This window comes from Heliangelus exortis, chromosome W (genome assembly GCF_036169615.1).
Source record: "Heliangelus exortis chromosome W, bHelExo1.hap1, whole genome shotgun sequence".
NCBI lineage: Eukaryota > Metazoa > Chordata > Aves > Apodiformes > Trochilidae > Heliangelus > Heliangelus exortis.
The window spans coordinates 762,316-788,234 of record NC_092453.1 but is presented as its reverse complement, the minus strand read 5'-3'; the positions used below and the strand labels follow the sequence as shown (position 1 = coordinate 788,234).

Here is a 25,919-nt window from a genome sequence, read left to right as displayed (position 1 = left end):
GGCTCGCCAAATTATGATGCCAATTTATGCCCCAAACAAGGCACGGACAGAGTAACTGCTCAGAGACAAAGTTTGTAGCCTTTAAGCAGGAGGTATTTATTAACGGCCGGGGAGCAGCCAGGTTTTCCTGGGCAAACTGCTCCAATTCAGCAATCTCACAATTCAGCTTTTATACAATTTTGCCAAGCAATTGCAACATCCATTATGAATATTCATTATATTGCAACATCTACTTTTAATATTCATAATAGGCAGAGTTGAGGCAGAGTTAGAGGGTTGGTCTTCAATTTGGGGAGGATTTTTGGGGTCGTTCCTGTATTTCATCCTCTTGAACTGGTGTCCTTTCCATAACTTTTTCCTAATTTGGATAGTCTCCTTGTGCATTTGGCAGGGTCTTAGTGACCTTGGCTCATCCTAAAACTTCTGAGGCTACTGATGCCAAATTTTATGTTATTTTATAGTTTTAGTGTTCTTTTCTGTCAACCTGTCCTGTTCTCTCAGACAATTTATTACCTCCGTATTTTCCTAATGCTAAGCTTTCTTATAGTGCCTTGCATTTTATGTTTTAACTCGTTATTTCTCGAAGACTGCTTCCTTTTGGGCGGCTTCAGTTGTGTCATGTTTCCTCTCTTCTTGACTGGTCTGATGTGTCTTGTCTGGTCTTGTTGCATCACATCTTGTCTGTCATGTCTGGTCACTGTCATCTGTTGTGTCTGGTCTCATCTCTCTCGTGAGTCATGTCTGGTCTTGACTCACTTATTTTTTTTTACAGTGGACCAACTATATTCATGGGTGGCAGGATCGATGGGTAGTTCTGAAAAGCAACATTCTCAGTTATTACAAGTCAGAAGATGAAACGGAGTATGGCTGCAGAGGCTCTATCTGTCTGAGCAAGGCTGTGATTACGGTAAGTACTATTTCAGTACTGCCATATTTTCATATTTTGGGGTGTTACATATTTGTGCAACACTGTGGAACAGGGGAAAGAGTTACTAATAAGAAAACAAGCTGGTCTCATTTGAGACTGCAGTATTTACTTTTTCATCTCTTGTCTTAGAAATTTCTGTGGGTAGGGATACAGTTTGCTTCTGGAGGAGGCAAAGTTTTCCTAGGGGTCAGCATCCATCGCAGTCCTTAAGCTTTGCACTAGAAAGAGAGGGTACTATTTCTTTGTACTTTCTAAACATGACTCTAAACTATTTCAAGAAGAAAATATTCCGGTTTTTGCCCTCTAAACAAGCATTGTGCTTTTTTTTGCCTAATGCTAAAAGATCCAGCATTATGCTGGTAAGAATAAAGAGCGTACATATAAGTGAAATCTCATAAAAATAAATTTGCTTTACAATATAAAGGAAAAGAAGTACTTGTGTAGTTTTCAGAATTATGCTATGTATTAATTATGACTAATGCTTGTCAAAAAGCATGCTCTAGCATTTGCGTTTACTGTTAGTCAGTCCAGTTATGTAACTTAATGGAGGAAGAAAAGCTGGACTTCTGTGTACCACAACTTCCTAGAGCACTACTGTTAAATCTTACTACTTATGTTCTTATTCCACTAAATGTTTTTCTTCCAAACTGAATTGAAGATGACAAATATTTCAGTTATCTAGATGAAGGGATTGAGTGCTACCTCAGTAAGTTTGCAGATGACACCAAGTTGGGTGAAAGTTATCTTCTCAGGGGTAGGAGGACTCTGCAGAGGGACCTGGACAGGCTGGATCAGTGGACCAAGGCCAATAATATGAGGTTCAAGAAGGCCAAGTGCTGGGTCCTGCACTTTGGTCACAACATGCCCATGCAAAGCTACAGGCTTGAGGAGGAGTGAGTGGAAAGCTTTCATGCAGAAAAAGACCTGAGGGTGCTGGTTGACAGCTGACTGAATATCAGCCATCAGTGTGACTAGATGACTAAGAAGGCCAACAGCATCCTGGCTTGTATTGGGAATAGCGTGGCCAGCATGATAAAGGAAGTTATCATGCCCCTGTACTCAGCACTGGTGAGGCTGCACCTCAAGCACTGTGTTCAGTTCTGGGCCCGTTACTCCAAGAAAGACATAGAGATTCTGGAGCAAGTTCAGAGAAGGGCAACCAAGCTGGTGAAGGGTCTAGAGAACAAGTCCTATGAGGAGAGACTGAGGGAATTGCTAATGTTTAATTTCGAGAAGAGGAGCCTGAGGGCAGACATCATTGCTTTCTTACAACTACCTGAAAGGAGATTGTAGGAAGGTGGGTGTTAGCCACTTCTCACAAGTAAATAAAGATAGGACTATAGGAAGTGGCCTGAAGTTGTACCAGGGGAGGTTTAGACTAGATATTAGGAAGAACTTCTTTACTGAGAGAGTAGTTAGGCAATGGAATGGGCCACCCAGGGAGGTGGTGGAGTCACCATCTTATTCACTATCAAGAGGCTTAAGATGTCAACCAAGCAGAGACAGGAAGGTGGTGTCAAGGAAGCAGGCCGAGGGATGTCTAGAAGGACATTGCAGCAGCTTGAATTCCAGTTGTGGTGGTGGAGAGGTGTTGATGTTGCTTCTGAATTGTATTGTTATATTGTGCTTTCTGAAAGGAAGTTGGTGAGCTACTTATCTTTTGACTAGGAAGTGTGTAATACTGAAACTTCTTACAGAAACTTTTTTTTCCCCCCTTTCTACTAATAGGCACTTGTTACATCTGGTAACTTGGAGTTGGTGGGATTACTTCTAAAAATCTGATATTTTAGTTGTTCCACTCTCATTCAGGATCATGCATTGCGATTGGTATTTGACTGATTGATTGTAATGTGAAATGGCATCTCTGAAACATGATAAAATGTTAATTATTTCTAGCTAGAGTGAGTGATTTTTGTAAGTTTTAGAGGTTCAGGAATGCTACTGGATCATTTCATGTGTCTCTAGGATATAGAAATTTACTTAGGAAATTGCCATGTGATTATTTTCTCATTTTTCAGAAAATATTTTTCTAGGTCAGATTTTTAGTATGAATGCTTATGATTTCATAGTTGTTTGGTAGCAAATTGAATAGTTTTGTTTTTTTCAACTGTTTTCAATAGTGAAAAATGAATTATGCAAAAATATAATTGTTAAAATATTCATCCTGTGCGGAGGTGGGCTTGTGGAGCAAAGAGACGACTCAATATGAGTTAGCAACTAAGCTCAATTTTATTAAGCAAAGCGTTACATTTATACGGTCTTGGCGTCTTCGTGGCTTGTGTTGATTGGCTGCGTGTTGCTGTCCGCACACCTGTTGTCGCGTTGCGATAGAGTGCTGCTTATCATTCTTGTTCTGCTTTGCTGACCGCAGGCATCCTATTTACAACTTTTTATCTGCCATTTTTCTTGATTCCATACGGCAGCTTTCCACCTTCGATGGCTTCCTACCAGACAACAGAATCCATCAGTGAAAAGAGCATATTGTTTCTCATTCTTTAGTATTTGGTTATATGGTGGGGCTTCTTCAGCACATTTTACCACTTTTTCTGGTGGCATTTGAAAGTGTGAGCCTTCTGGCCAGTGTGTTATTACTTCTTGTCACGGTTTAACACTGGCCCGGCAATTAAACCGAGTAACAGACGCTCTCTATTAATCTCTCTCTCCTCCCTGATAAGAAAAGAGAGAGAATAAGGGAGAGAGACTTATGGGTTGGAAACTAAACTACACAACTTTAATGAAACAGGAATGATAAATGGGAAAAATTAATAAATATATACAAATATACAAGAGAAGGGATACCACATTCCTCCCCCCTTTCCCCCAATATCTCTCACGTCGCCAACGAGGCTGCAGGGCAGCTCTGGGAAAGTCCAGGCTGGACTCCTGGAGTCGGCAGCAGTTGGGAACTGGAGGCAGGAACACACAGATAAGGGCTGGCATGGATCAGGACCACAGGCAGACGAACGGACAGGATCCTTCCAGGATGCCGGGGTGAAGGAAAGGGAAGCAGGAAAGGCAGGCAGCCGGAAGCTGGAAATCAGGAAATCTGGCTTGGCCCTCGTGATCCCTCAAATTTATACTGAGGGTGACGTATATGGGATGGAATACTCTGTTTGGTCAATTCTGGCATCTATCTTGTCCGTTCCTCCCCAAAGGAGGGATGCAGGTGGGACCTCTTTATGTTTTCCTCAGAGCTGAGCAGTGTCCTTGGCTCTGCATACCAGTCTCTAGCAGTACCTATAAACATCAAGTGTTATCAGTCCTAGAAACACACACTGTCTGAGAAACTTGCTATTAATTTCAGCAAGTGCAACTACTTACAAGAGACTTAGCTCAAAGCAAAAGTACAAGACAGAAAATCACCTTTATCCTGGCTCAAACCAGGACATTCCACCCCTTATTCCATACCATTTGCGTCATGCTCCAATCATTACTCGCTCTTATCCCTAAACATAACTATACACAAATTATTACTACCTCTCTGTGCTAAAATTCACTAAGTAATGAGTCTATGATTGCAGATGCTCATCTATTGTAGCAGATTCTCAAAAGAAGGAGCAATTTTCACAGTTCATGTCCATGGTCCACAAGTTGCAGGTTGCAGATGTTAACTTCAAGGAAGTTACTGGGTGCCAGCTGATGGATCTAGTTCTGATTTCATCATCACAAAATCATCCTGAAAAACACTCACAGAACACTGTTAGTTTGTGCAACAACTCACATAACAGTAGTTAAGGTGGGATACAAGTTCATGACTCCCAAAGAGTCCATGCATTACTGATTAAGATAAACAAGCAGAAATTAGGAATTCTCACCTAATGTTAGATTCCCGTGTGGTACACATTGTACTTCTCCACCTTTTATCATCACCCACCAGGTATGTCCAGGCCCTTGAGCGAAAGCAACCCCACGAATGGGTTTGCCTTTGCCCGAGGCAGGATAAACCCAAACTGTTTTCCCTAGCAGATTCTTTTCATGCACCACAGGCACTTTGTCCCCATCTACTGTGTGTAGAAGATCTGACAGAGCAGGACCAGCTCGATTGATGGAACCCCTGGTATTAACTAACCAGGTAGCTTTTGCCAAGTGCTTGTCCCAGTTTTTAAAAGTTCCACCACCCATTGCCTTTAAGGTAGTTTTTAACAGTCCATTGTACCTTTCAATTTTACCTGAGGCTGGTGCATGATGGGGGATATGGTATATCCACTCAATACCATGTTCTTTAGCCCAGTTATTTATAAGACTATTTTTGAAATGAGTTCCGTTATCTGACTCAATTCTTTCTGGTGTACCATGTCTCCACAAGACTTGTTTCTCTAGGCCCAGAATAGTGTTGTGGGCTGTGGCATGAGGCACAGGATATGTTTCCATCCCTGCCTTGATGACCTGAAGCATTATGGGCCCATTTGGCTAAAAACAGTTCACCTTTATGGTCCCAGTCCAGATCTATTTGGAACACTTGAGCAGCTTCATCTGCTCGTTGGTTGTTTTGATGTTCCTCAGTAGCTCAATATGAAGGTACGTGGGCATCTACGTGACGTACTTTTACATCAAGTTTCTCTCACCTAGCAGCAATGTCTTTCCACGGTTCAGCAGCCCAGATAGGTTTATCTCTACGTTGCCACTTGTTTGGTTTCCACTGCTTTAACCAACCCCATAAGGCATTTGCTACCATCCATGAGTCAGTATAGAGATAAAGTCTCGGCCACTTTTCTTGTTCAGCAATGTCCAAAGCCAATTGGATGGCTTTTACCTCTGCAAATTGACTTGATTCACCATCTCCATCTGTTTTTGCAACTAGTCGTGTAGGATTCCATACGGCAGCTTTCCACCTTCGATGGCCTCCTACCAGACGACAGGATCCATCAGTGAAAAGAGTATATTGTTTCTCATTCTCTGGTAGTTGGTCGTACGGTGGGGCTTCTTCAGCCTGTTTTACCACTTTTTCTGGTGGCATTCCAAAGTGTTTGCCTTCTGGCCAATGTGTTATTGCTTCTACAATTCCTGGACGATCGAGTCTTCCTATTATAGCTCTCTGTGAGAGTAAAGCAATCCATTTACTCCAGGTAGCATCGGTAGCATGATGGAAAGATTCTCTACCTGTGTACATAAAACCCAGTACAGGCAATCGTGGCACCAGGAGGAGCTGTGCTTCAGTACCAATCACTTTTGAAGCAGCTCCAACTCCTTTGTATGCGGCCAGTATCTCTTTTTCAGTGGCTGTGTAGTTGGCTTCAGAGCCTTTGTAGTTTCGACCCCAAAATCCAAGAGGTCGGCCTCGAGTCTCTCCTGGAGCTTTCTGCCAGAGGCTCCATGTAGGACCATCACCTCCATCTCCGGTGTAAAGAACATTTTTAATGTCTGGCCCTGTTCGAATTGGTCCAAGGGCCATTGCCTGCACAATCTCCTGTTTAATACTCTCAAAAGCAGCTTGTTGTTCTGAGCCCCATTTAAAGTCTTTCTTCTTCCGTGTAACCTCGTAGAGAGGTTTCACAATCTGATTATAAAGAGGAATATGCATCCTCCAGAAACCAACAGTTCCTAAGAAGGACTGAGTTTCCTTTTTGGTAGTTGGTGGGGCCATAGCTGTTATTTTGTTAATCACGTCCATTGGGATGTGGCGACGTCCATCTTGCCACTTAACTCCCAGAAACTGTATCTCTTGTCCAGGTCCCTTGACCTTGCTCCTTTTAATAGCAAAACCAGCCTCTAGAAGGATTTCAATTATCTTCTTACCTTTCTCGTAGACTTCCTTTGCTGTGTCACCCCACACAATGATGTCATCGATGTACTGTAGATGTTCTGGATCTCCACCCTTTTCCAAGGTATCATGGATCAGTCCATGGCAGATGGTAGGGCTGTGTTTCCACCCCTGGGACAGTCAGTTCCAGGTGTACTGGACACCTCTCTAGGTGAAAGCAAACTGTGTCCTGCATTCTGGTGCTAGAGGAATAGCAGAAAATGCATTAGCACTGTCAATAGTAGCATACTGATGTAAGGGCTATTATAAAATGCCTGCTAGTAATTGTCTAGGGGTCATATTGACATGGTAGGAGCTAACACAGAATGTTTGTTTAATAGTAGCTAAGAAATTTTTGAGGTATTCATCACCTTATAAGGGAAATATATGTGGTAAATTGATAACTATAGCAGTCTTGAGATAAGAAACAGAACATGTTGTCGGCTTGGTTGAAGACTGAAGAAATGCACATGCCCCAAGAAGAAGAGGTGGAAAGTTTACCCAGAGAAAGACCTTTGCTGCATTTTTATTTCATCCCCATGACTCCCGCCACGAGGAGAGACTACGCAAGCACAGGAGGGAGGAGATTATGAAAATGACCTCTTGGGACTAATTTGAATACAAAGCGGGAGTAGGCTATACATACGTATAGCTGTATTGTGAAATCTAATGAATATGTAAAACTTCAGTGTATGTAACAAAAGCCTAATTGTGAGATTGGTGTGCATGGATTTCAAAGGAATTATCCCCTTGTGCACCCAGCGCTGAATAAACACACCCCTTTCTATAATTTCCAAGTTGTAGAGTCGTTTTCCACAAGTCAGTACCACCTGTCTGCCTTTGACTCCAGCTCATACTGAAGTTCTAGCATGTCCTGCACAGCAGCACTTAGTGGTGGTGTAACCTCATTTAGGGCACAGTATTCCACTGTCAGCCTCCACTCTCCATTAGGCTTTCGCACTGGCCATATAGGACTACTGAAGGGTTGGGTGAGTGAGTCCTGATCACTCCTTGTTTCTAGTTGCCGGATCACCTTGTGAATGGGCATCACAGCATCTCTCTTGGTGTGATATTTTTGTCCATGCACTATTGAAGTAGCAATTGGCATGTGCTTGTTTTTAGTTTTCATCAACCCCACTGCAGAGGATTTATCTGAAAGGCCAAGCAAAGTATGCAGCCATTCTGTCTTCTCAGTCTTTACAGCTGTGATACCAAAGAACCACTGGTACCCTTTTGTGTCCTTGAAGTCACCTCCCTTGAGGTAGTTTACACCAAGGATGCATGGAGCATCTGGACCAGTCACTATAAGGTGTTTATGCTACTTTATTCCAGGGAGGCTCACATCAGCCTTCACAATACTCAGTTCTTTAGATTCCTCGTCACTCCAGAAATAGTGATGGAGTCTGTCCCTTTCTGATTCGATGGCATTAGGGTGCCCTGTGCACCGATGTCCACCAAGGCTTTATACTTTTGCGGCTCTAATGTGTGCCAGGCCATCGAGTCCACACAATCCAATAAATTCGGTTGTCCCTCTCCTCCACGTGGCTGGTGGCAGGGCACCTCTAAGCTTGAGCACATGCAGTGCTGTCAGTACATACATTACTGGGGCTTGCATCCCCATTACTCACATCTGATGTAGAGGGATCTTGAGTCACCAACATATTTGAATTGGGTACCTCCATACTGGAGACTTGAGTAGCCATCTTTTTAGAAGGACCTCCTTTTGCATTTGCCTTACTCTGTGACTTACATACTTGTACCTGTAGGACAGCAGTAGGTTTCTGGTCCCACTTTTTCATGTCCTCTCCATACTCAGGAGTGTTCATAGGATTCTGCAGGAGAATCCGTGGACAACACACAGGTTAATGTAATCCAAGTATTGCCATTTATTGGGAGCAGCAGTAGCCCTTTTATACACAGGCAGGCAGATAACAATAATGCAAACATTTTGCGGATTGGTACAACACATCTCTCGTACGCCACAGTGCATTATTTAACGGGTTAAGTACAACTCTTTATGTGTTGTCTGTGAGATGATTTCCCAGCCTGTTATTCTTCTCTTCTACTGCCAACTCCCTTATCTTTTGCACATAGCTGATCTTTCAGTAACCTTGCAGCTGGGCCTCAAGGCCCCCAGCTCGCTCTGGTCAAAGCTGAACAGTCAGGATTGCTCACATATCCGTTTTGGTCCAGAAAGTCTCCCAACAGGATTCCTCTTATTAAATTCTGTTTCTCTCGATTCTGTCTCATAGGAGGGCATTTTCACTTAATGGCTGCAATGTTGTCTCCTCCTATCTGAGGAAAAGAGGGTGAATGCAGTTTCTCAGCTGTTCCCTTTATAGCTGAGACACAGGCACAATGAGGAGCCGTGACAGCATCTTCACATTCTCGTGCTGTTTTAATCACATCACCCACAATTGTTTCCAAATCTCCAGGAACCCATAACATTACCGATAGTGTATGGTTAAATGGTGGTGGTGCAGCATGCACAAACCTTTGCATCATAGGCTTAGGGTATGGCATGTGATAAGCATCTTCAATGTCATCATCAGTATAGATAACATCTTGCATAGCTAGATACAGTTCCAGATACCTGATAGCTTTTTCAAGCATGGGCGCTTTGACCTGCGGGCAGTCCATTTCCTCTTTATAGGGATATCTCTCCTTCACAGATGGCAAGAGTCGCTTCCACAGGCTGGTGGTTCTGGCCTTTTCCCCAAACGCCCGATCAATACCTGCATCTTTGGCCAGGGATCCCAACTGCCTGGCTTCTCTCTGAGTTAATGTTATGGTAGCAGCCCCATCATTTCAGCATTGGAGTAACGAAGTGAGAAGTAGTTCACCTGCAAAATGGCTAACATCTTTTCTCAGAGTACGCAAGTCCCTCATGGAATAGGACTGAACATATTCTTCTGATTCTGAGCCCTCCTCGTATGACTCTGCTTTAGACTCTGCTTTAGCTGCTCTACGAGAAGAGGCAGTATCCTCTATTTCCTCTACTACCTGGTCATCTTGTTCAGACTTTGAAGGGTTAAGTCTAATTTCTGATTTCCATTGTTTTCCTTTTCTCCTAGTCACTGGGTCGACAAGTAGCTGTGTGGGCTGAGGGGGAGAAGCTGTGGTATCTGCAGCAATAGCAGCAGCAGGGCTCGCTTTCTGAAAAGCAACAGTTTCTGTGGGGGTAGAGTCAGCAGTTGCAGCTGTGGCAGTAACACTGGCAATGCTTGCTGGACGTGTTTGAGTTGTGCCCTTGCGTGAGGGGGGGCAAGCAGTGGCTGCAGAGGCAGAAACGGCAGTGCTCTTTATGAGGTGTGCTCATTCACCTAATTGTGGTTGTCTTACTCCTCACCAATATATGGTAATACATAGACACAATATATGGTAATACATAGAAATGTTGACAACACCAAGCAGGAGAATCAAAACTATAATGAGCGTATTGCCTTTTTTACTAAAAACTAGTGAATTCAGCCTAAGATGAAACAGTGGTATAATTCCTCAAATTAAAACTGGGAAGGTAATTACCAACAAAGTTTTTTATCCCTGCATGAAACACCAGTGCACTATGTACTGCACTTTATATTAGTATTGCAGACCATATCTCAACTGCTTTTCTCAAGCAGCGCTTACCCAACATAAACCACATATTAACACTAATCCCTGCTAAAAAGACACATACCACATACCTTGAATACCAAAGGTACAGCATGATCAGTTTAATTTCCTACCCTGTGAAATTTCCAAAGAAAATAGTTTGATTCCCACTCAGTGGAGCCATCTTGGCATCCTCCTACAGAAGTTGGAATTCAAACTATTCAGGTAAATTAGTCGAAATTTGAATTGGACTCAAGCTAATTAGCTGAATCCCCTCATTGGGTGCCAATAAATCTGTCACAGTTTAACGCTGGCCTGGCAATTAAACCGAGTAACAGATGCTCTCTATTAATCTCCCTCTCCTCCCTGATAAAGAAAGGAGGGAGAATAAGGGAGAGAGACTTATGGGTTGGAAACTAAACTACACAACTTTCATGAAACAGTAATGATAAATAGGAAAAATTACTAAATATATACAAATATACAGGAAAATGGATACCACATTCCTCCCCCCTTTCCCCCAATAACTCTCATGTCACCACTGAGGCTGCAGGGCAGTCCTGGGAAATTCCCAGCTGAATTCCTGGCTCAGCGGCAGTTGGGAGCTGGAGGCAGGAACACACTAATTAAGGCAGGCACAGATCAGGTCCACAAGCAGAGGAACAGATGGAATCCTCCCAGGATGCCAAAGCAAACAGCAACAGGGGAAGAAGGAAAAAGGGGTTTGACCCTTGTGATCCCTCAAATTTATACTGAGTATGACATATATGGGATGGAATACTCTGGTCAATTTTGGTCATTTATCTTGTTCACTCTTCCATAAAGGAGGGCTGCAGGTGTGATCTCTTTATTCCTTTTCTCCTTCTGGAGGGCAAAATGCTCCTTGGAACTGAGCAGTGGCTTTGGTTCTGCATACCATTTTCCAGCAGTAACTATAAACATGGAGTGTTATCAGTCCTAGAAGCAGACGCTGTCTGAGAAACTTGCTGTTAATGTCAGCAAGTGCAGCTACTTACAAGAGACTTAGCTGAAAGCAAAATTAGAAGATAGAAAATTACTTTTATAGTGGCCCAAACCAGGACACTGCAGTACTGTATTTCCAGCAGACATCTGGCAAGTTGAAGTTTCCCACAAGAACAAGGGGTAGCGATTCAGAAACCTTACCCAGCTGCCTGTAGAATGCTTCATCAACCTCTTCTTCCTGGTTGTGTGGTCTATAACAGACCCCAACCATGATATCTTCCTTCTTAGCCTTCCCTCTGATTCTTACCCATAACCATTCAACCCTATCATCAGCATCATTGTGTTTTAGACAGTCGAGACCTTCCCTAACATACATGGCCACACCATCGCCTCTCCTGGGCCTATCCCTTCTCAAGAGCCTAAAGCTGTCTAACACAGCACTCCAGTTGTTGGATTCATCCCACCATGTTTCTCTAAGTGCAATTATATCATAGTTTTCCTGTTGAATTATAGCTTCAAGCTCTTCCTGCTCATTTCCCATGCTACATGTATTGGCATAAATGCATTTTAGTTGGTGTACCTTTCTGCATGGTAGGGGTCTCGTCCCTACTTGATCATTCTCAGGCACTATCATGTGTCCTGTCTCCTTGATAGCCCTTGCATCTTCCCTGTTTTATTGGCCACTTTCCCCTACCCCTTTCTAAGCTATTTTAAAACTCTCTCAAAAAAACCCACTAACTCTTGTGCTAGAACTTTTTTTCCCCTCTGAGATAGGTGTTTACCATCCTGTGTTAGCATCCCAGGTATTGAGTAGATCCATCCCATGACTGAAGAATCCAAAATTTTTCTGCTTACACCACTCTCGTAGCCACACACTGACCATATGGATTTGTCTAGTCTTCTGAGTATCGTCCCCTGTTAATGGGAGGATTGAGGAGACCACAACCTAAACTCCCAATCCCTCAACCAAACATCCTAATGCCGTAAAATCTCTTTTAATTGCCCTCGGACTTCTCTTGGTTATTTCATCATTGCCTGCTTGAATAACAAGTAATGGGTAGTAATTTGAGGGCCTTCCTAGAATAGGGAGTTTGCCAGCAATGCCTTTTACCCAAGCCCCTGGGAGACAACACACTTCCCTGTGATTTAGATTGGATATGCATATCGGGCCCTCCGTTCCCTTCAGAAGGGAGTCTTCTATTGCGACTACCCTTCTTTTCCTCTTAGCAGAGGAGGTCACAATGTGGGCTGCAGTTGGTTTAGTTTTGGGAGGCACTTCTTTCTCAGAAGGACCTCCTCCCTCCTTATCAGTAGTCTGTCCTTCTAGTTCCAGTTCTCATGCCTTTATAGGAGGTGCAAGACCCTACTTGTAAGATTTTCAGAGGCAGGAGGAGCCTTCCTCCTGGTATGTTTAGTGACTCATTTCCAGCCCTTGTCATCATCAGACTCTTGACTAGTTACCCTGTTTGGTCCTGGGCCTACCTGCTTCTCCATTGGAGTGGAGGTGTGAGACTCCTGAGGCTGAAACATCTCTGAAAATATTCTGTCAATCTCTTGCTCATTAGCTCAAATGCTGTGTAGCCTGTTCAGTTCCATCTCTAGCTTCTTTACCTGGTGGTGCAGCTCCTCAACTACCACACAGCTTTTACAGAAGGACTGATTGTCAATCCAAGCCTTGTGGAGAAGCACTGGACATTTTTGGCAACTGGGAACCTCAAGAGCTATACCTACAATCTTCAGGTCAGTCTGGCTGGAGGTCTCTGCCTTTAGCTGGATCAGTAACACCAGCAGCTGCAGGGAATTGAGCTCTTTGGCGTGCCAATACCTTATCTCCAGAAGCATAAACAATTACAATGGTAGTGGTTTTTGCCTCTGTTAGATGTGTCCTGAAGGTCAGGAAGGAGCCCTGCTGCTCTCCCTGCCCACGTGAACTGCCTCGAGCAAACTGCCGGGTCTCGCCCCTGGTTGACCACTCCTGTTCACCACACTCCAGGTCGCTTGCGCTCCTTAGAGCTGTTTAAATCTCCTGCAATTTCCCTGAACATGCTCCCTGCCTTGCCTGATTGGCTGGATGAGCTTCTGCGAGCTTCTGGGTTTTTACTATGGTTTTAGGTGGCTGCACAGGGTTCCCTGATCTTGGAAGTCCCCCTGTACCGCAGGATCTCATGCTGAGTCCCTGGGCTTACCTTGATTGTTGCTGTTGCCGCTGCTGCTACTGGTCACTGTGCCAGCTGCCCTCCTACAAGAATGAATGGAGAGAAAGAGAATACAATAAGAGGTATCCTATGGTGTCTTCAGAGTGATTATGGAGATGAAATGAAAAAGTAGGATGAGAACCCTACTGCTGACCTACAGGCAAGAGTATGTGAGCTGCTAAGTAAAGCAAATACAAGAGGAGGTCCTTGTAGGAAGATGGCTGCTCAAGTCTCCAGTGTTGAGTTACCTATTCTGAGTATGTGGGTGACTCAAGATCCTGTACATCAGGTATTGCTAATGGGGATACAAGCCTCAGTAACGCATGTGCTGACAGCACTGCATGTGCTCAAGCTTAGAGGTGCCCTGCCTCCAGCCAGAAGGAGGAGAGGGACAACCAAATTTATTGGACTGTGTGGATTTGATGGCCTGGCACATTAGAGCCACAAAAGTATAAAGCCTTGGTGGACACTGGTGCACAGTGCACACTAATGCCATCAAATCAGAAAGGGACAGAATCCGTCACTATTTCTGGAGTGACAGGGGGAATCTAAAGAACTGAGTATTGTGAAGGCTGATGTGAGCCTCACTGGAATAAGGTGGCATATGCACCCTATAGTGACTGGCCCAGATGCTCCATGTACCTTTGGCATAGACTACCTCAAGGGAGATGACTTCAAGGACCCGAAAGGGTACCAGTGGTCCTTTGGTATCACAGCTGTGAAGACTGAGAAGACAGAATGGCTGCATACTTTGCTTGGCCCTTCTGCTGTGGGGTTGCTGAAAGTTGAAAAGCAGCGGGTGGCAATTGCTATTTCAGTAGAGCATCAACAACATCACACCAACCCAGATGCTGTGATGCCCATTCATAAGCTGATCTGGCATCTAGAGTGATCATCATCAGGACTCACTCACCCTTCATTAGTTCTATATGGCCAGTGAAAAAGCCCAATGGAGAATATAGACCAAGTAAGAATAGAGTATCATGGCTTAAATGAGGTTACGCCACCACTAATTGCTCCTGTGCCAGACATGGTAGAACTTCAGTACGAACTGGAGTCAAAGGCAGAAAGGTGCCTGTCAGACATGATATGGTGAGGTAAAGATCTGTTAATTGAGAGTATGTTTGGTATGTTAAAAGAGCAGAAAAAAAACTGATTCGAGAGACATATTTTGTATTTTGAAAGTGTTTACATCATTTCACCCCGTGGCTCTTGAGTCACCAATTTGTGTGGTTATCTTGTGTCGTGTGGCTCTTTTTGGAATCTGTGCTTTTTTAGCAGGCCGATTCCGTCTCCAAGGTTTCCATTAAGGAGCAACCAGGAACTGCGCCCTGCCTGGCACAGTTCTTCCCACTGCTCGTCTTACCTGTCTCAAAAGCCAGTATATTTTTAACGTGTGTTTGTGGGGGGTGGTGGTGGTAAACTGTCTGTTGTACCACACATTTGCCACATCATATATACCTCACCCTATCACATCACCTCACCCTGTGGGTTTTGAGGCTAGGGGAGTGTGTTTTTGGGATAAACATATACATATATATATACATATATTTGGGTTGGTGTTGTTTTTTCCTTGCGCCAGCATTGGGAAGGTTTTGCAACAACGTATCTAGATATATTACAAACATGTAAAGTCTAAAAGGTAGTAGAGAGCATATATGAAAGGTTACAAAGGCTCAACTTAATATGAGTAAGGTATGTACATGTACAAAGCAATTGTCTCAACAGTGACATTTACAACATGTATAGAAAGGAAAAATATTGACGTTTACAGAATCTTAGCAATTAATTTATAAGGAGAAGATGTTTATATATGAGAACTAATAATAACAATAGCAATAGTAATAACAATTATAAGAATTAAAATAATTATAAAATAAGATACAATGCAATAATCATAAGGACATAACATAGGCCCATTTCATACACATACGAATTACATCTGATATTATACCACCAATAAAATGTATTACAGGTAACAGCAATCAGGGAGCAATCATGGAAAAAATCATGATGTTATAAATTACTTTACCTAGGCTAAAGAGGTGGCTAGCCTCCCAGCCATCAGTAAGTAATTTCTTCCAGTGTCAGTTTCAGAGTAGCCAAGTCTGAGACTGTACACCAGGGGCATTTTGTTTTTATGTCCTAGGATTACCCGATACCTGCAGTCACATTAATTCAACCTCATTCTGTCCCAATACACAAAACCTAATTACACAAAGGACCAAAAAGAAAACATCTGTTAACAGTACATAGGGAAAAAGATAACTTAAACCTTATTCCACACAGATTATCCAGTTTGTGCTAATTTTGTGCTGTTTATCTGTTGGGAAACTGTCTGGAAGAAAACAGACATGTGAGCAATCCTGACTCTTTAGTTTTAGCTAGAGTAAACTGAGGGCCTTGAGACCCATTTGCAAGGTTACTGAAAGATGAGCTATGGGAAAAAGATAAGGGAGCTGGCAGTAGAAAAGAAGAATAACAGGATAATGAGGTAGCCAGCAGAAGTTCTGTGAGAACAGAATTTGTGTCCAAGATACAGCCACCTGCAAGATATCGTTATATAAACAAAGGCTCTATATAAAGTGAGTGTCCACTGTTAATAAACGACTTCACTTTAACCATATTGGTGACTGCGTGTCGTCCTTTAAGCCTCCGCGGATTTTTTCCCACATTTATCATTCATGTCAGTTGCCACCCACGTGTTTGAATTCAGTGGATTTTGCAAAATGAGTTTAATTCTACCTATGTTAGGCAAATTTACACAAACAGCTTGGCCTGGCTGCAAAATTCCTCTGAAGTTTCTGGGAGGCTGCTTCTCAGTGTTGTTATCTTGATTAGGCGACAGGGGAAAGAATGCGGTCATTCTGGGACACCCGTTTACACCCCGCCTATTACTGACCCTGGCAATAGCATAATTGAGTCTCTCATCCCATTTACCTTCATGAGGTCTGAGATTTTTAAGTAACCCATTTGTTCGTTCAACAATGCCGTTTGCCTGGGGATGATAGGGAATATGAAATGCCCAGTTAATATTTTCCTTTTTTGCCCATTGCTGGACCAGGTAGGAAGTGAAATGAGTACCATTATCGGATTGAATACTGGTAGGTTTAGGCAAAATTCCAAATACCTTTTTCAGGAAAGATACCGTATTTTCCCCATTCGCTTTTGCATAGGCTTCCACACAAGTTAATCCAGAGATAACTTCTACAATTACAATAACATACTGTTATTTCCTGACCTTCGGAAGGGTCCTATATAATCTATTTGCCAAGTAGACCATAATGTTTTACCATCTCTGAGATGTAAATTGTCAGCAGTCAGAGGATGTTCTCCCAACCGAATTTTACACAAATCACATGAGGAAATTATTGTTTTACATTGTTCTCGTGATACAGACCAACCACGAGATTGTGCTTCTTTATACAAATCAAAAATACCCGAATGACCTATTTTGCAATGAAGCCATTCTAGTAATTTTCCCCATTCTTGGATTTCACCTTGATTGAGAGCATCTCTGATTTCAATGACATTAATTCTTGCCAATTCTTCAACTTGGTTATTATATTTGCTTGCTTCATCTTTTAAATTGGATTGATGAGAAGGTACCCAACCTACATGAAAATTGGGATATTGTTTTGCAATTTGTAGAATTTCCTTCAACTTCTCTGTATGCCATACATGCACTCTATTAATTTCCCAGTTATTATTTTCCAAAAATGTCACCCATTCTACACAACCTTTAAAGACAGCAAAAGAATCTGTATAGATATATACAGGCTCCTTAGTGGCTTTTTCTTCTACAAATACATTCAAAACAGCATCCAGTTCTCCTGCTTGCGCACTTCCTTCATCTTGATTTATTATTTGTTCGCCTGTGGAAGGTTTAATTGCAGCAGACTTAAAAAACCATACTTTTCCTTCCCTTCGGGAAGGAGCATCTGTGAACCAGGATGCATTCATATCACTTTTGTACTCTGGGGCTTCTTTAATAGGGCTAGGAGTTTCTTTTTCACTTGTAGATACAATTGGTTCCTGAATTTTCAATTGCTTATCTGGACCTTCTGCAATTTGGAAAAGTTCAGAAAAGTATTCAATTTGACTATACCATTTCGTAATTGTTCCTTTCTGAGAAATTCCTTCAGGAGGGTGCTTTCCAGACAATACCTGGTTAATTACCTTAAAAGGCCCTTGCAGAATTACCTTTTGTTTTTTAATTACCTTATCTCCTTAAGCGCCGTGCTGAATACCGCTTCTCTGAGTCCTTTAACGACTGAGAATAAAAAGATATGGGCCTGGTGGCTCCAGCTGGACCCCCTTGCCAAAAGTGATATGATAACGCACTGAAGGAAAAACCCCATTCAGTTGTTATCGGGTCCTCTGGGTGAAGAGGTCCCAGGGTTTGAAAGGTCTGTGCCTCTAAGAGTAAGAGTTTTAACGCCTCATCATGATTTTGAATCCGCTCCCAGTGTCCGTGTTTCTTTATCAAGTCATACAATGGCCTAGCAATGATTGACAGGTCAGATATGTGCTTTCACCAATATTGCAAGGTTCCCATAATTTCTTGTAATTCTTTTTATTTGTGGGTGCTTTTATTTCTCCTAGATGAGAGAGAGTATCAGTAGGGATATTCCATGTCCCACCTTTCCATTTGATTCCTAGAAATTTTGTCTCTTGGGAGGGAGGTTGTCTTTTATCCTCAGGAATTTCTATTTGTAAGCTCGTTAAGTGCCCAATTATGGCATCATAAGTTGCTCTCACGGCTTGCTCATTTTGACCACCTATCAGCACATCATCAATGTATTGATAGATTTTTACATTTGGATTGTCTTTTATTTCTGGAATATTTTCCAGCTCCTGTGCCAGAGCATGGTGGGCAAGCGTGGGAGAATGTTTGTAGCCCTGAGGCAACCTGGTGAAAGTATACTGTACTCCATCCCAAGTAAAAGCAAAATATTTTTGATCCTCAGAATCAATGGGAATTTGAAAAAACATATCTTTCACATCGAGGGAGGCAAGCACTGGATGTGCTGCTTCCTGGATTTCTAGCACCAGATCTGCAATGTTTGGAACAGCAGCAATTAATTTCTCAGTGCCAGCATTCAATTTTCTATAATCTACAGTCATTCTCCACTTACCATTTGGTTTTCTTATGGGCCAAACTGGGGAATTATAAGGTGAATGGCAAGGCACAATGATACCTCTTTGTTTTAGGTCAGAAATAACTTCTCTGATATCTTCTTTTGCTGCTATGGGAGTAGAATACTGTTTAACGTTTGTAATTTTGCTTTGGGGGAGGCGAGGGGCAGTTTTTAACAGTCTAACTTTAAGAGTGGGGGTGCCAAAATTCCAAAAGCGGCCGTTCTCATCTTTCCAGGATCGACCAATCAATACGTCCATTCTGTCATTTGGGTTCGAATTAACTCCTCCTCTCCTGGTAGCTTGAGGGAAACTTTAGCTGTCTTCTGTAACACAGGTTTTCCCAAAGCACCACTCACGAATATTGGTTTCAGAGGAGAATTAATACCACATTTCTTGGCCACATCAGATTTTAGTGTGGAGATCTGTGCGCCAATGTCTACTACAAATGTTACAGGGTAACACTTTGGCCCAACAGCACACGTAAGTTCTAAATCCCCATTTTTATTCAAGACTAATCTTAGCACATTTTGCCAGTCTTTTGGAGGGCTTGATATTTTAGGATTTGATTGTTCATTATTTTCAGACCAATCATTTTGATTTGTAGGGATGGTTTCCCATGGTTTATTCAGGGGATCAATAGAATTTACTGAACTGGGGTCAGGACCTGTCTCCTCTCTCTGCCGTCTTTTTGCTTTCTTTTTAGTAGCAGAGAGAGGGCTTTTTAGTTTCCCGAATTATGGGAATTTCCAGATCTTTCCCCTGAATTTAACCTGGTGGGCCATTCCTCTACTAAGGCTTTTAGATGGCCATAAGTAAAATTGTGACTTAAGATTGAAGGAGGGACGCCTTTTCGCTTAGCTTCCTCTTTAAGCTTTACCAAAGGCCCCAGTTCACCCTGTGGTAAATTATTTCTGTCTTGGGAGGTTCTATTCTGACTATTATTATTATTTCTTCATCTGCCTCCCCTATTTACATCTGTCCAGTCACCCCGTGATTCCTCCTGCTGGTGAGAAGGAATTTGGGGAGACATGGCAGCTGCAGGGCCTTAAGTCAAGTTTTGATTATCATTATAATTTGCTGGGATTTGAAGAATTTTTACAGATGTACAATTGGCTTCGGGTGCCACATATTTACATCCTAATTCTGTCAATTCAGTAAGCAGATCAGACCAAGTGTAGTCTGTGCCTAATAGCGAATTTGCATTTGAATATTCAATTCTAGCCTTGATCTGTAGGGCTAGATTTTGCAGTTGTGCAGGTAGCCCTCGGATGAGAATATCCGTTCTTTCAGGTTTTATCCTTAGCATAAGTGGATCATCCTGGTTTATTACTAGAACGTGGTCATATATCATCTGGATCACACTGGCTTTGTGAACATTGTCCAGTAGCTGGGTGAGACCCCCTCGCAATACATGGGGTTCTCCCCTTGCTATGGGGTCAGTGAAGCCCACATTATAAGCAGCTCGTTGCGTCAGGGACCATGGAGCTCTGGGATTGCCAGTAGTTAACATAACTCCAGGACCCCAGTGGCCTGAGGCTTCTTTTTCTGATAATAATATGTGATCTCCACCAGAAGATGAAACCCTTACTACATAATCTATATCAGTTTCCAAGGGTAATCTGCCAAATTGTCTTTTCAATTGTGTCAGCTCCAGAGGAGAGTATGGAATTTCTTTATGGGTAACTTGTTCTCACCCTGTATCCAGTTCATGTGTATGTTCTGCTTTTATCACAGGATGCAGACGTTTGTGGGTTATAGGTCTCGTTCTCATCTTCTGAACTATCGAAGAATCATGGCAGGAGGAAGACTGCGTAGAGGCCTTCTCGCTCATTACAGCGAGCTGATGGACCCTTTTCTCGAATTTATCAAATCTCTTAGCCCCAGATTTTATAAACGTGCTGACCAAATGGCGTAATTCAGCTATTTCTCCCTCACACGGGTTAACAGCCTGAGGGGGAGGATGAGTCTGGGTGTTGGCAGCTTTTGGCTGTGGCTTTGTTTTTAAAATGGAGGGTGGGCTTTTCCCCCTTTTGGATGCAAAATACACCGTTTTTGTTGGGAAACTGTCTGGAAGAAAACAGACGTGAGCAATACTGACTGTTTAGTTTTAGCTAGAGTAAACTAAGGGCCTTGAGACCCAGTTGCAAGGTTACTGAAAGATGAGCTATGGGAAAAAGATAAGGGAACTGGCAGCAGAAAAGAAGAATAACAGGATAATGAGGTAGCCAGCAGAAGTTCTGTGAGAACAGGATTTGTGGCCAAGATATAGCCGCCTGCAAGGTGAGCCCCTGAGAAGAAGAAAGTTACGGCAGATAAAAAGTTGCAAACAGGATGCCTGCGGTCAGCAAAGCAGGACAAGGACGATAAGCAGCACCCTATCGCAATGCGACAACAGGTGCATGGACAGCAACACACAGCCAATCAACATGAGCCACAAAGACGCCAAGACAATATAAATGTAACGCTTTGCTTAATAAAATTGAGCTTTGTTACTAACTCATATTGAGTCGTCTCTTTGCTCCGCAAGCCCGCCTCCGCAAGTGGTGACCCCGACGTGATAGACTATTTGGCTCTCTACAAGGCGGGTGCATGATAGGGGTATGGTTGTGGAGGAATTCCTGAAGGAACGTGGACACCCGGCACTTATGGCCAAACCATGCTTTGAGGCTTATGAAGCAGACTGAGGCCTTTGGTTCTGAGAGCAGTAAACAACTTGTCCTTGAAGAAGCAGTTTTGCTGATATGAGCAGTACTGTAAAAAACCAGAATAATGATGTAGCCTGCTGTAGTTCTGTGAGAACAGGATTTGTGGCCAAGATATAGCCACCTGCAAGGTATTGTTATATAAACAAGGGCTCTATATAAAGCGAGGGTGAATTGTTAATAAACGACTTCACTTTAACCATATTGGTGACTACGTGTCGTCCTTAAGCCTCCGCGGATTTCCCACACGTTTTCTTACCTGGCCTTTCAGGAGAGACATACTCTCCTTCGTCTGTTGTATATTCAGACGTAGATGGGGGGTACTCTAGCAGCAGATTAGGGTTAGCACTGATTTCAGAATTTTGCTCTCCAGGTTCCTTAGCTTCATCAATTTTTATGAGGTCTCCAAATTCTACCAACATGCCACTTTCAAGATTTTCTAATTTTTTGCGCAATTCTTCTTTTTCCTGCCAAATTATAGCGGCCAGGATAAAAAAGGCACGAGCATTGAAATAGTCTACCCAGAGATTTTTCACTCGTTTTTTGGATTCTTTGTCAAGAGCAGAACAATTGTCTAAAATTTTTACACATCTAGCAAGGGAGGTAAAGTCTCCCTTCTTATAATTTTTGTAAATTATATCATAAAGAGTTTCCTTCTGGGTATATTTATGAGTTGTTAGGTGGTCCCAGAAGGGACGAACCAGAGCATATTCACGAAATTCTTCCTCCTTCTAGAAGGAAACAGTCTGGTCTTAAACCCCGCTGGTACTGGTAGAACTAGCCATAGAATCCATTTGGTTTTACTTTTGTTTTAAATAAGGCTCTCCAGAAAGGAGCTCAAGGGTGGACAGTGCAAGTTAAGAGACAAACCAGCAGCCCAGCTGAAGTGCATGTACACCAATGCACGCAGCATGGGCAACAAACAGGAGGAGCTGGAAGCCACCGTGCAGCAGGAAAGATATGATGTAGTCGCTATCACAGAAACGTGGTGGGATGACTCCCATGACTGGAGTGCTGCCATGGGTGGCTACAGGCTCTTCAGAAGGGACAGACAGGGTAGGAGAGGTGGAGGGGTAGCCCTGTATGTTAGAGAGTCTCTTGACTGTAGAAATTGAAGTTGGGGATAATAAGGTGGAGTGCCTGTGGGTCAGACTCAGGGGGAAGGCCAACAAGGCTGATACTGTGATGGGAGTCTGTTACAGACCACCCAATCAGGAGGAAGAGGGTGATGAACTCTTTTACAAGCAGCTGGCAGATGTTTCAAAATCGTCGTCCCTTGTTCTCGTGGGTGACTTTAACCTGCCGGACATCTGCTGGGAACTCCACACAGCAGAGAGGAGGCAGTCTAGGAGATTCCTAGAGTGTATAGAGGATAATTTCCTGATGCAGCTGGTAAATGAGCCTACCAGGGATGGAGCCCCACTTGACCTTCTTTTCACAAACAGAGAGGGGCTGGTGGGAGATGTGGTGGTCGGTGGGCACCTGGGACTTAGTGATCATGAAATAATAGAGTTCTCAATAATCAGGGACACAAGGAGGGTTGTCAATAAAACCTCTACATTAGACTTCCGGAGGGCAGATTTTGGCCTGTTCAGAAGACTAGTCCAGAGCATACCCTGGGAAACAGCCCTTGAAAACAAAGGGGTCCAGGAGGGATGGACATTCTTCAAAGAGCAAGTTTTGAAAGCTCAGGAGCAGGCTGTCCCGGTGTGCCAAAAGGCGAGCCGGCGGGGAAGACGACCACTCTGGCTGAACAGAGAGACTTTGAAAGAAATTAGGGTGAAGAAGAGGGCCTACCGATTATGGAAAAAAGGGTTATCTACTTAAGAGGAATTCAGGAATACAGTTAAGTTGTGTAGGAAAAAAATTAGAGAGACAAAGGCAAAACTTGAACTAAATCTCGCCACCTCTGTGAAGGATAACAAGAAGTCCTTCTACAGATACATCAGTGGCAAAAGGAGGGGCAAGGAAAACATTCATTCTTTACTGGACATGAGCGGGAATGTAATTGTCAAAGATGAAGAAAAGGCTGAGGTATTTAACACCTTCTTTGCCTCAGTTTTTAATAGTAAAACGGGTTATCCTGAGGACAGCTGGCTTCTGGAGCCTATAGGAGACAAGAATCTAAACACCCCCCCTGTAATCCAGAAGGAAACTGTCAGTGACCTACTGGGCTGCTTGGATCCCCACAAGTCTATGGGACCAGATGAACTCCATCCAAGGGTGATGAGAGAGCTGGCAGAAGAGCTCGCCAAGCCTCTCTCCATCATTTACCAACAGTCCTGGCTCATTGGGGACATCCCAGATGAATGGAAGTTGGCCAATGTCACACCAATCCACAAAAAGGGCTGGAACGAGGACCCAGGAAACTACAGGCCTGTCAGCCTGACCTCAGTCCCTGGCAAGGTTATGGAGCACATCATCCTGGGGGCAATCACACAGCACCTACAGGATGGACAGGGGATCAGACCCAGCCAGCACGGGTTTAGGAAGGGCAGGTCCTGTCTGACCAACCTGGTCTCCTTTTATGATTGGGTGACCCGCCTGGTGGATGAGGGGAAGGCTGTGGATGTAGTCTACCTGGACTTCAGCAAAGCCTTTGACACCGTCTCCCATAGCATTCTCCTGAAAAAGCTGTCAGCCCACAGCTTAGACAGGGGCACTCTGTGCTGGGTTAGGAACTGGCTGGAGGGCCGGGCCCAGAGAGTGGTGGTGAACGATGCTGCATCCAATTGGCGGCCGGTCACTAGTGATGTCCCCCAGGGATCAGTGTTGGGCCCAGTTCTGTTTAATATCTTCATTGATGATGTAGAGGAGGGGATTGAGTCCACCATTAGCAAATTTGCAGATGACACTAAGTTGGGGGGAATGTCGATCATCTGGAAGGCAGGAGGGCTCTGCAGAGGCACCTGGACAGACTGGAGAGTTGGGACGATTCCAAAGGGATGAGGTTCAACAAGGCCAATGCAGGGTCCTGCACTTTGGCCACAACAACCCCATGCAGCTCTACAGGCTGGGGACAGAGTGTCTGGAGAGCAGCCAGGCAGAAAGGGACCTGGGAGTCTGGATTGACAGGAAGCTGAACATGAGCCAGCAGTGTGCCCAGGTGGCCAAGAAGGCCAATGGCATCCTGGCCTGTATCAGGAACAGTGTGGCCAACAGGTCCAGGGAAGTGATTCTTCCTCTGTACTCAGTGCTGGTGAGGCCACACCTTGAGTACTGTGTTCAGTTCTGGGCCCCTCAGTTCAGGAAGGATATTGAGGCGCTGGAGCAGGTCCGGAGAAGAGCAACGAGGCTGGTGAAGGGACTCGAGCACAAGTCCTATGAGGAACGGCTGAGGAAGATGGGGCTGTTCAGCCTGGAGAAGAGGAGGCTCAGGGGAGACCTCATTGCTCTCTACAACTACCTGAAAGGAGGTTGGAGCCAGGTGGGGGTTGGTCGCTTTTCCCAGGCAGCTCTCAGTAAGTCAAGAGGGCATGGTCTTAAATTGTGCCGGGGGAAGTTCAGATTGGATATTAGAAAGAATTTTTTCACGGAAAGGGTGATCAGACATTGGAACGGGCTGCCCAGGGAGGTAGTGGACTCTTCGTCCCTGGAGACATTTAAAAAGAGACTGGATGTGGCACTCAGTGCCATGGTCTAGTGACTGCAGCAGTAGTTAATCAAGGGTTGGACTCGATGATCTCTGAGGTCCCTTTCAACCCAGCCTATTCTATGATTCTATGATTCTATTTTAAATTTCTTTATGAGTTAGTTTTGCAATTCAGGTGCCAGACTAAGGACAGGCTCTGATACTTTCCTCAATTATCCTGTCCGTGACGCCAATTAAAGATGTTACGCTCCAAGCTATTATTTTATATTTTGATTGTGAGGAAAAACCAGCCACTACTCATAGACGTTTCCCGAATTTACAAAAAAAACAAGCTTTATGATTTAAGCAAATTACAAAGATTTATTTTAGGGAAGGAGACAATAACTCCACCTTTAAAAAGGAAAAACAAGTTTGCAAGAAGAGAGCTTTTGCACAAATTAGTCACCTTGGAGAGAGAGTCATTAAGAAAAGAAAAGAACAATGGAGTTTTATCACCATCCGCTGGCCCTGGCCTCTGGCTGGAGTGGGGGGGTGCGTAGGATCCGATCGCTCCTGCTTGTTTGGGGTTCTCCGCTTCTCCGTTCCTCCACTGTTGCTGTCCTGTAGCTGAAGCCGAAGTAGCGAGAAAAGGGGGGGAAAAGAAAGCCACTTTTTCCTCTTGGAGTTTTTATATTGCAAAAAAGGGGTCTGTCTTTTCATACAGCACTGGCACCCAGACTTGCTAAAGATGACACAGACTTTTGCCCTCCCAAGAATTTATCTTTTGTTTATTCGCATCTTTCAGTCTTTGTTGTCTTGCTAATTTTACTGTCTTTGTCTGGACCATGTACCAGGAAGCGACCTGATAAGCACTCTTATCTTTAGGTGCCTGTCAGGCATGATATGGTGAGGTAAAGATCTGTTAATTGAGAGTATGTTTGGTATGTTAAAATAGCAGAAAAAATACTGATTCGAGAGACATATTTTGTATTTTCAAAGTGTACTCGGCTAGCCTCGTTCAGTGCTTCTGCTCCAGACTCAGCTAACCCCCTCCTTTGGCTGCTCGAGAGTGAGCTAAGTGTGT

At 43.6% G+C, this 25,919-nt stretch overlaps 1 protein-coding gene across 2 annotated transcripts in view; it reads left to right on the top strand.

Moving 5' to 3' along the window:
* Window positions 1-25,919, top strand: part of LOC139789117 (ceramide transfer protein-like) — a 220,094-nt gene that overhangs the window by 16,518 nt on the left and 177,657 nt on the right. For both annotated transcript variants that reach the window (XM_071729641.1, XM_071729642.1), the window contains exon 2: window positions 773-907. In XM_071729641.1, coding sequence (XP_071585742.1) covers window positions 773-907 — 135 coding nt within the window. The remainder of the gene's footprint in view (window positions 1-772; window positions 908-25,919) is intronic.